Below are 12153 nucleotides of genomic sequence, written 5' to 3' on the forward strand. Positions count from 1 at the left end.
TAGACTGTAGAGGCGAAAGAACAGTTCATAGTGATAACTACAGTTAACATGACTAAAATGTGTTAAAAAGATACATAATTTAATTTTGAAGGTCATATAATGGTCAAAAACGTTAAAAGCATACTAGACTTTTGTTGAACTGTACAGCTGGGCTAGCTATGGACACTGCCTGTGGAACGTAACTTCTTGCTAACAATAGACAACTGAGTAAGCCATTGCAAGATCTCAAGACACTTCAAACCTCTACATAGACTAAGAGTAACCCCTTAAGAATAACTCAAGTCAAGAGTAGCAATTGAAGTATCAACGGCAACGTGGAAGCCATTATGAATAATGCTACCCTTCCAAAGAAATATTGGAAGTTTCTGGAAGTTCAATTGGCACTCAATGTATGTGAGACCAGACAAACGCTCCTTTCAGATTACAAATATTACAAGAAAGAGCTGTTCACACTGAAGTATAATTGTTTTATTTTCAGTTGTCACTTGTTATACATTATAAAATCAGGTTAAAATATACAATTGTTAAGAATAAAGAAAGGATCTAAATAACCAACTGAAAGAAAAACTGGCTCATCCCGGTGCGTGTAATCATCATATCACGTCATGGCATTTGACGAAATAAGTCCCTAGATCCCTAAACGAACGGTTGCAATACTGGCAGAAAGACTAAAGAGAAACTTCAGAAGTAGAAGCCAAAGAAAGAAATGAATTTAAGAGTAAATTCCCAGCTGTTGTGCTGATCCATGATCAAGCAAGATTTTACACTGGACAGTGTCAAAGATGCACGCAACAGTGCCTTGTCTCTGTGTTTGCTTTGTGTTACTAATTAACTCATTATTGTAATTGATTTGGTCTGTGTCCTGTTCTTAGCCAGTGATGGGGACCATTTGTTAGAACCAATGAAGAAGAGATGGTAGACAGTCTGGAGCGGACTTGGGGAGCGATGCTCGTAATGCACAACATTTGGAAAAGACACACTAAAGTTTTTAGGTTGAGAATGGACTATAAAAAATGTTGCTTACATATATAAACTGATGAAATGAATAAATGCAACCAGTAAATCTGCAGTTTATTGCCTGTTTGACTCTGTTTTCTGAAACATGTTGCATTTTGCTCTGTTTCATTGACAAAGACTAAGGCCTATGGAATGTGTGCAGATTGTGGTTTACGATTCATTTTCCATGGAGAAATCTCTCAAATTTAAAGCATTAAATGCAGTTTTAAATGATGCTCTAAGTCTTTAATGGAAATGTGTAATTATTTTTCTTTTATAGTAAAATGAAATGTTCTCGAAAAGTAATTATACAGCCTGAAGGCTATACAAGAAACACCAGATTCAAGGTCTTTTAATTGAGCTGACTTAGTTGTACCAGAGCAATCACTGTAGTTCTGTTTTCTCCCTGGGTCCTCAAACACCAGATGCAGATTTTATAGGATATTTTAGGTGAATATATGATGTGTTTACCTGCCAATATATGTCGATACACAGCTATAATTGTGAGAAACACAACTAGCAACAACTACATTTCTTTGATGCTTCTGTCAAAAAAGAATGAAGGGAACTCCATTAAATCAGGATATGGAGTTACCTTTATTTATTTTCAATAAACATGGGGGGAAACGACATTCCTACAAAGGAGAGCTGTTTTGAGAAGACTGGTTACATGTTTTAATGGCTTGAGTGGTGTTGACTTCACATAATAGAGCATTAACTTGTTTTTGAAACAATGTTCCAAATTGACTAGCAGCTTGTAAATAGCAGCGTGTCCTTATTGGAGATAACCTCTCATTAGAGTGTTCACATTCTTAAAACCTTTTAATGCAGGTTGCGAAAAACCTCTGTGGGCAAAAATGTTAATGTATTTCCTCAAAAAAGGAAGCCAACCTTGATCAGCAAACCCATTTTAAAACCCAAGCAGCCCTGTTCTCAACAAACATCCTTTACTGCGCACATCTGCAGAACAAGCTAAAACATCTGCATGCCATTTTCAGATGGTTGAAGACAGAAATTCAAACAAACTTAAGGTCAAAGTGAAATAACAATTCCCCCTTTTTTGTGTCTTAAGTAATGTAAACTATAATGAGAATGCAGTTGCAACAATATGACAATCTAAATCCCCCAAAAAGTAATACAGAATCAACATTATAACCTTTATTACATAACTCTTGAATTAAACTGCATTTATTTTACAATAAGTGAAACTAATAAAGTGGCATACACTGAGAGATATAGATTTAGAATATTCTTTGTAGGTGATTGTCCTATAGGCAATCACAGTCATTCCCTGGGCATCTTTATCTGACTTGACATCCAAAGGTTTGCTTTTCATCTGCTCTGCATTACGATGGATTCAAGAGATGCATTGAATTACTGATGTTCTTCTATATAGTTATTCATCTGCCTATAAATGCTTTCATCTGGTGTCACTCACTTTATATCCTGGGGGGTCTCTAGAAATCTGGTTCTGTTGTTAATGCTAGCCTTTATTAATACTATAAATCTCATCTAACTATAAACCAAGAGGTCTCGTTTTTTTCTGTATGTGTCTTTCCATATCCATTCATCTAATTATTTTCACGCTTGGCGGGTGTGATGTTTAAACAAGTGAACAGCTCTCTGTGCTCTCTGTTTTATGAGGCCTGTTGTCCTCAGCGGGTCTTTAGAGCGAGGCTGCTGCTCATGGTCAAGTCAAGCTGGTGACACATTTTTAAAAATGTTTTACAATATTGTTAGACAGAAAAAATCTAGCGGTTTCTCTCAGTGCTTCAACCGGAGGCCTGAATAACTTGTTTTTACTGGTTGTAATATGTGTTTTTGATTTGGCATTGTATTTATAGCTGCAGCATGTGTCTCTTAATGGAAATGTTTTGGGCCCTGCAGCCTGTTTCACCTTGCAAGTCTGGCTGGGTTTGCCAATCTCATAATGTTAGCACCGAAAAAATAGCCTGACTAATCAAATCCCTCTTCTACATTCAAAGTGGTTAAGTTTACACAAGCTTGTTGTAATCCACAAAGAAATGCTTCTTTGTGCTCCTTATCCTGCAAAATGTTAAATAACTACTAAAATGGAATTTTCTTATTTGGACTTAATATTTGTTTGGATCTGTTTTAAGTAAAAAAGGATTATCATGTTCTGATTACACCTGACTGACAACATTATTATGATTCAGCTTTAAGGCCACAACAAACAGATGATGACTTTTCAACAAAAGCTAGTCTACCAGCAAATAAAATACAAATAAAATACCAAAAATCAGTGTGCATGAGTGATGTGTCATGTGCAAAACATGTAATTCAAGGCCTCTTTGCCAGCAGGTTGGCATGAAACATGAGGTATTAGTAGACTAAACTAGTCTACTAATCTAGTCTACACACCCCAAAGTAAAGTAAGCTGTATTTGCACTATTGCAGATCAAGATGTTTACAGCAACCTGATCAAGGTTCAAGGGTTTTTATTATCATATGCACAGTAGCTTCAGTGTAGTTATGGCAATGAAAATCTTAGGTCTCGAGATGGTAGCAAACAGCCTGAGACCAATAGCAACACATAGCATTCAATGCAGCATATTTCTGTGTGCATCTGCTTAATGTAATCCCTATATTCACCTTCTTTTTAGCCCTGTTTCAGTCTGAATCAATCTACGCTCAACTCATGCTCAGCAGGTAACATACAGTATCAGGTATATAAAAAAAGATTTTTCACTAAAACGCAGCTTTCTGCTGCAGCTGAAAACGACAGAACAGAGAGAAAACCAATAAAGTGAAGTTCTTGGCTAACATGGGCACAAAGCTCCTTAAAGAAAGCAGAGTCAATTATGATCTTCTGTTGCTTTGTCAATGTCAGCGCACCCTTTCATACATTTCATTATTGTTAATATAAACACAGCAGCTTAACATTTCAAACACTTACTGTGAAATCTGTCTTACAAGTCTGTGAATAATGTGTATTCTCCTCACGATGTTTGATGAAGGCCAAAAGGAAAAGATAAAGAAAAAGGATATTAAAATCTTTGAAGTACCATAAAAAGCGACTGCAGCAGTAATGCCGTTTTTTTAATACAGTAAGATAAGCTTGGGATGAATAGACACTGAATAATTGATTGTGAAGCGACCTTATATTTGCTCTGCATGCATATTTACCAATTATCAGTTACTTTACATAACAGTGAAACAATAACTGCAAGCCAAAGATGGTTGCAGCAATTATATCTCATAATTTGCGAATGTTTTTTAATTGAATCAGCAGGTTTCATTCACGTCTCGAGGATGGACGGTAATTATTGTGAATGACTCCATAAAAACACAATTAAAAGATGATGCCGTGTCACATTAAAATGTAGAATGTGTTTACCCAACAAGCAGCATAAGTAACCTATAAATAAAGGTGTGAGGTCTCAGGGGAGACGTGGCTAATGATGACTTTGTTCATGTTTGCTCCTCTCCCCTCCATTGCTCCCAGAGTCTGCTTCCTCTTTCTTTTTTCCTATTAAGCATAAACAGGTTTTAACAATCAGTCAGACAACATGCTGATTAATTGGCAACCTGTTAATTAAATGCAGTTAGTGCACTTAATTTCAACTCAAGGATAATTATGAAACGTATTTATTAACAAGGTTACAAAGTGCTTTCCAGAAAGAAAACGGCAAATAAAACCAGACACCCAATGGGGAGATAGGGAAGTGTGTGTGTGAACCTCTATTGCTCTTTCAAACGTTGTTTTACACGGATTGTAAATGTTATCAATGCCATGTCCAACTCATGATTTACATTTTATGGAGGGTTTTCTTTTTGGCCTATTTTTGAAACGTAGATCTATGGATGTCAATATTCCTCAATCAGGTGTTAAATTACAGATCTCAGCAACTGTTTGATGGTTTGTCATAACATTTTCCTTCTGACTATGGTGATTACCTGACTATTCATCTATCAGGTTGTTGCAATTTGTCATTTTTAGTGAAAGGGTCGTCAACTACTGGATTGATTGACATGACATTTAATACATACTTAGTTCCAGACAAGACAAATTATTTTCTGTTCTTTCTGTGCCATTATTAGATTATCACACTTTATTAACAATACAAATTCCCACCAGCCTCAGCTGTGTATTGTAATCATTCCCTTACCAAAGATTGCAAGATATTAAACATCATAAATGTGAACTCTGTGAGCATGTTAGGATTGAGCAAGTGCAGACACACAAAGCCACTACCACGGCTTTAGACTTGCTGTGTGGTTTGATCAAGAATCCAGTGTGCGCTGTATTATAAGAATGACTTGTGATTTTGTCCAGACCTCAAAATCTGAGAACTTCTCTCAAGATGGAGATCATGATTAAGAAATGATATAGTGCAAAACAGCATTACACAATTCCCAAGTGAATTGTTGAGTTCTGATTTTAGGGAAGCCATTCAAAAGAAATCACACATATCAAAAATGAGCTCAACTCCATGAACAACAGATAACACAAGTATCCTACGCATAAATGATTTAAGAGGAATCAATAAAAAACAACTTAAGGTCTTTGTTGGCCATTTCAGCTGGCCCTGTAAAACTAAGAGGCAGAACGAGAGTGATGCTTTGGATATCATTTTGAAAAATGTAAAAGAATGAGGACATATGTAAGTACGTGAATGCCGTTGCTACACAACACTTTATTCTGATGACGTTGACAGTGTTTGCATTTATGTACTGTAGACAGGGTGTTTAGGCAGAGAGAAAAGATGGATCCTTAATCGTCACACAGAGGGGAAATTTACATTCTGCATTTGACCCATCCTAGTGTTAGGAGCGGTGGTCTGCCATATGTATGCCACCCAAGGAGCAGTGTAGGGAAAGGTGCCTTGCTCTGGGACACCTCGGTAGCACTTGGTCTTTCGGGGCCTTGAACCAGTGATTCAAGTTTAAGCCACCACCGCCTAGGTAGTAAGTAAATGAGGTTATCTGCTGTCTTTGAGCTTCAGTTTGTTCCTTTAGGGTTCAGCTTGAGAGTGAATATTATAAACACATGTATATATGTTTACATTAATCCATGCTCATGCTGCTCTCTCTCATCTAAGCATTCAGAGACATATATCATTGTTGTGTAAAAAAGAAGCCACAATATATTTAGGCCATTAAGGAACATGTATTCAATAACACCAGTGGACATTCGTGTGCATTGTTGTTTTGTTTAAGGAGCAGCATTGCATATAGGCACCACCTGATATTTTATGAAGAGGCTGCAAAAAGTTGTCAAGACCAAGGCACTTGATGGAGGGTGTGTAAAAATGCAATGGAGAGCCGAGCCGTGCTGATATGAAACAAACAGTTTTCTATGTTGCTGCAACCTCTTATTCTGTTGCCAATTTTTTTATTTTGAACTATTATCCTCAATCGCAACTTTCATTACATACATGTTGCATCAGCTTCTCCTGCTTTCCATTACAACACCACCCTCATTTCCATAATCATTATTTAACCAGTATTTTAAACGTCATTGACATAAAAATCCTTTTTTCCAGGGAACACTCAAGGTAATAAACAAGGAATAAGAAACAGTTTTAGCAATCATAAAAAAATCCAATATTAGAGCTTTGAATCTTAAGTGGAACCATACAGTTTGTAGCTCGTTCGATTTGATCAGGTGCATCAAACCAGTTCTACCAACATGAATGTGTGCATGAGGAAATAACTTAGGTAAGGTTACTAAAATTAAATGATAAAAGAGGTGTAAGGTTGTTTGGAGCTATAACAGTCAAGCTTTATAAATGAACAAGATGAATTGGGATACAGAGAACAATCAGTGAAGTATATCATTTATGACATAGCTTAATGCGTTATAATACACAGTTTGACTGCTAAATTGTTTACAGGGCTGCATGACCAAATTGAATATTTCCATAGTCAAGGAAGGCCAGGAAGGATTACTGCGCAATGGTTTGAAGAATGGTTGGAAGATACACTTTAAACTAAAATCTTTTGAAATAAATATAAAAGTCAAATGTGAATCTTGAATCTACTGTCAAGAAACATTTCATCAAATGGACTCAGCAATGAAAGGGCTCAAGAAGAGAAATATTGGTGCATTTTAAAGTTTTCTTGGCAGCAAAGCCAGTGTCACTGGTGGACGTGGAGAACTGGTAATCTTCTGGTTTTGAAAGTCTGTTATGAGGCCCACATGGAAGAACGGGAACCCAACATCCAAAGGCCTTAACGGAGCGTCAAATTTTCCTTGCAGTTTTTTTGCATGTCTATCCTGTGATTCTTAGGCTTTTGTTTTCAGATAAAAGGAAAAATACATGTATTTAAAAAACAATAATAACTATGATGAAGGAGGGTTAATTGGAATGGATTCAAGGCAGATTGAATATGAGTCAGGACCTGGACTGTAATCCTGCACACAAGATCTGCAATAATCACTGGTGATTTTATGTTTTTAATTAAGTTTTTGTGGATTTACTGTATGGTCTGCTAGTCCAGACTACCAAGGACTCCAATAGCACATTAAACAATAAACAGCTATTTTTTCCCCATTTATTATTGATTGTGTAGCCATTATTTTAACAAGCATGTGGTAATCTTATAAATGCTTGCACGGTTACTTTGACCTTGTGTGAATTGTTAGTTTATAAGCTTAAAATGGGACTTGATAAAAAGACAAAGGGGACACACTGTTTGACTGCAAAAATTACAAATTTGCACTCTTGGGTTTAATGATTGTAACTTTAAGGATCTAGTAAACCTTGGTAAAAGGTTACTTTCAGTGTTTCTTTTTAAAGACAGTAATATACAGTGAGCAGATGTGTTTTTGACAAATAATAACCAGATATGAAAAGGACGGGGCTAACATTTATTGCACAATATGTGCACTATAGTGAGCAGCAAGCCTTGTTGATGAGTCATTTCCCCTGGTAAATAAGTTCATAACTGTTAAAGGGGGCTAATTTGTGAAGACAGAAACAGGTTTTCATCTAACAATGTTTAATATGTTGAGCAATAAGGATAAAGGCCCACATTTCCTCCAGAATAAGAGAAAAAAACCTGCAGCAGTGTCAGCTTACACTGTTCTCTCTTGTGACACCATCAGGTGTACTTTGAACAGGCTTGTGTTTGGTTAAAACCTGCCTTGCGCAGGATGGGTGGGGTAATGTGATGTGTCTCAGAACAGATAAGGTGAAGTCTCCTGTTATAATACATGCTCAGGCAAAGAACGGGCTTGAATGGAATCTTTTACTTCTAACACTGGAGAGACCGCACGCGAGAGGATTACAACTCTTTGGAAATAACTTATTTGTATTATAACTAAAACCGCAATGGAAGCAACCAGTGATACAACAAAAATCTTGGAGAAGGGTCCAGAATACCTTCGAAAACAAATGGAATTGGAGAGTGAGACAAAGGGAGGCATGAGTGCTGTGGACAGGCTAGCTGCAAGCAAACTGAAATATGTAAAAAGTGAAAAGGTGGTCAACTCTACTCAGGTGCCAGTGATCATTACTGGATCCGCCTCTGTGAGTAGCACTGGATCTTCTAACCGGAGCTCGAACCATGGTGGGAATCGTGTCACAGGGTGTAACTCAAGAGAGACTGCATGTGGTGTACAAATCACCAGCTCGCCAGGGCAGGTACGTCGGACCAGCTCCAAAAAACGACCAGACTCTATTCTGCTCTACAGACAGAAATGTGATTTATTGAGAGGGTCAGCATTGGACCGAAAACATCACATCACACGTAGGTTGCTGCAGAGCTCTGTGCGTAAAAAGGATTTTTTACCTGAGGCCACAGATAAGGATTGTGAAGCTGAGGGAGACAAGGAAGCAATCACAACACCTGTGGGAACAGTAAAGGAATGCAGCTCATATGTTGTGAACTCTCAATCCGAGCAGAGGAGGAATGGAGTAGCAGGGCAACACAGCAAAGAAAACAGTGGGTCTGGGTCAAAGGTGACAGCTGGGGTTTTGAAGAAATCTGCTGGTCTCCTAATAGTTCCTGAGGTTGAAAGGAGGTCTGGCAAAGGGGTCAGTCGTTCTCATTCTGATATCAGCTCCAGGTACTCCAAAAACTTTGCAGACTTTGATGATTTTTTCAAGTACTGTGGGCTGGGCAGTGATATTATTGACTCTTTCGGGAAAGACAATTTCTCTTCACGCTCAGCTGAAATTGAGATTAACATCCGGAGTTTCAGCACCTCTACATCAGAGGATGGTTTCTCCAGGAACAGTGGTGACAGCGATGGACTAATGGAAGAAGAGTTACATAAAAAGATAAGTCAAGGAACGTCAGTTATTGAGCGCAATGCGAGGATCATCAAATGGCTGTACAGCTGCAAAAATGCTATAGAGACTGGGAAAAAATTAAGAGACCTCGATTGAGATAATTGCTTTGTGTGTGTGTGTGTGTGTGTGTGTGTGTGTGTGTGTGTGTGTGTGTGTGTGTGTGTGTGTGTGTGTGTGTGTGTGTGTGTGTGTGTGTGTGTGTGTGTGTGTGTGTGTGTGTGTGTGTGTGCGTGCGACCATATTGTAGTTTTCTTCCATTGCTTTGCAGTGTCAGTGTGTGTTACATTCAGCAAACGCTTCAGGGAGTAAGGATTTATCATCTTTGCTTCTGTTCAAACTTGCATAAAGTTCATAAGTTGCACAGAAAGGCCCACGTTGCACTCATGTAAACACAAAATTAGATTCATTATGAAAAATACTTGTAGTTGGTCACATTTATGTGCCAAAGGTCAAAGCAATGGGGTTATGTGCACACTAGAAGACCAAAACAATGTGACACAAATCCAGAAGACTAGATGGATTTAATTTTAGCTGCAGTAAAAAAACACTGGCAAAATACAAAAACACTGATCTCCACTGATATACATCATATTTTTCATTTCCTAAATTGAAATACTAAATAATTTAGCCTAAATAAATTATTAAAACGCTTAAGGAGTTCCTACCCTAAATTGTAACTGTTGTTTTCCAATGGTTATTACATCCTTTTGCTTGTTAACTAAATGTGAGTTAAAAGCTGCCGATGGTTGGTTGTCAAGTTGGAGAAATTCCATTCGGCTGATGTTTTTCCTTTCATTTGCTTTAAATGACTCTCAGATGCGCAGATTAACATTTAATCCATTACTTTATGCTGAATAATGTGTTAAGTGAAGGATTTGGATCAAGTAATCATCACTCTATCACAATCTGGCAAATCAATGTTTTGACATAAGTGATCTATGAAACAATATTTATTGGTATATTATCCATCTAAAAGTTTATATACCAGTTATAAAACGTCTTCTCAATTAAGGCTTGGAGATGGTGATGTAGAAATGATGTTCCTCTGCGGGGGCTTCAGATCATCACAACCATGTGCCCTTAAATCAGAATTTATGTAACCTGCTTCTTAAGTTCTTAGTCCAATGAGTGCACTTTCCATTTCTCTCCAGGTGAAAGGTGTACATTCCTTCACATGATAAGACACACACACACACACACACACACACACACACACACACACACACACACACACACACACACACACACACACACACACACACACACACACACACACACACAAACCACACAAACAAACACATTTATGTTGATGTTGTTAAGCTCAAGGGTTTCTTGTTAACACAAATGAAACCGGTAAATCATTAAATGTAACTGCAGCCAGACATAAAGGCTGCTCGTTTTTAGTTGTTTTCCATTAAAAGACTTAAAGAGATTGTCTGAGTCCTGTGAGAGGAATGAACCTAATAACCTGGCTTAAATCCAGTGACCCGATGTAAGTGTATCTCCAATTCCCTTCAAAACTTTGTCTGCTTTGTTTCTTTAACACATTCCCTTTCTTTCTGTCCTTTAGTCCTTTCTAAGCTGAACCGAGGCTGTAACATGAGTGGGGGGGGAAGCAACAGACAATATTGTCAATTCAATGTGTTAAACTGAGTCATCCCCAACTCTGTGTTTCTCTCACACACTCAGAAGCAAACAATAATTACATGTAGAGTATATGCAAGTTGATACTGCTGCACCCATGTTAGACACGCCTTTACTTCTTCCAGGAACCTGGCTGACTATTTCCCCCTCAAGACAAGTCATGTCAGGCCCTCTCTTCTTGTATGTTTCCAGAACGTAAAGCTACTTCTAAAGATTCAACGTTTCACATGTGGTTCAACCTACAGAAATGTACCTTGAATGCATGATGACTGACTGAAAACATATAGTGTGCATTCCAGTAAGTTTGCAAACGTCATCTTCTATCAGATCAAATATATTGGATTGGCGGGGGGGGGGGGGTTGGTTTCTGTTACAGTGGCTCCATTGTAGGCTAGTATTGTGATTTGTATTATTAAGTGTTGTTATTACTCATCCAACACTAATGACTGGTGTTGATACTACCTTTGTAACATGTGTTTTATATTCAAGTACTGTACATTTTGCTACACAAATAAAAGTATTATTTTTAAGTAAACTGTTGGTTGACTTTATACATAGTAAAAATGTATCAAAAAAAGCTGATGAATGGAATTAAGAATACCATGCTGTTTTTAGGTGTTTTTGAATGTACTATATTTGGCCAAAAGAGGGCAGCATCTGGCAAGACTGAACCTATTCAAATGCCAGGCATACTAAACTTTTGACTGCACTGTTAACACATGTAACAAGGCCCAGAGGAACAATAACAACCCATAAACCTTTCTGGAGGTAGTTATTATATGTTATAGTATTTGGACCTAATTTGAGGAAGACAAATAAACAGGTTTTGCAAAAACTAAACAAATATGGATGTTATGGTTGCAGACCCTGTCCCTCAGAGGAGCATACTTAAATGTTTTAGACACAAGATGAGTTACTTATGTTAGACTTAAAATATCATTTATATTTATAATTACATATAAAGACAGTGCCAGTCAGGCCTCGCTTGGCCTCACACCCTGAATGTGTGTTAGATGCATAACAAAATCTGCTTTGAGTATTCATCTGTGTCTGCTATGGTTTTACACAAACATTTAAGTAATCTGTTTTAACTTTCATACTTGAAAATAACAACAACATCTTGTCCCTTATTATAAAATCACAAAGCTAGAAATATGAGCATATATTCCAACAAACGTTTTGTATACTACTACTACTTTACCAACTACTAAGGGCTTAATAAAATGTGAGAATTAAACAGAATATGGTTAGC

At 37.4% G+C, this 12153-nt stretch overlaps 1 protein-coding gene across 1 annotated transcript; it reads left to right on the forward strand.

Moving 5' to 3' along the window:
- Positions 1-8119: 8119 nt before the first annotated feature.
- fam110c (family with sequence similarity 110 member C) lies at positions 8120-11436 on the forward strand. The gene has a single exon (XM_063902148.1). It carries the CDS (start codon positions 8295-8297, stop codon positions 9351-9353), a length of 1059 nt encoding a protein of 352 aa, XP_063758218.1. The 5' UTR covers positions 8120-8294; the 3' UTR covers positions 9354-11436.
- Positions 11437-12153: the final 717 nt, after the last annotated feature.

Source organism: Eleginops maclovinus, chromosome 15, assembly GCF_036324505.1.
Source record: "Eleginops maclovinus isolate JMC-PN-2008 ecotype Puerto Natales chromosome 15, JC_Emac_rtc_rv5, whole genome shotgun sequence".
Classification (NCBI taxonomy): Eukaryota; Metazoa; Chordata; class Actinopteri; order Perciformes; family Eleginopidae; genus Eleginops; species Eleginops maclovinus.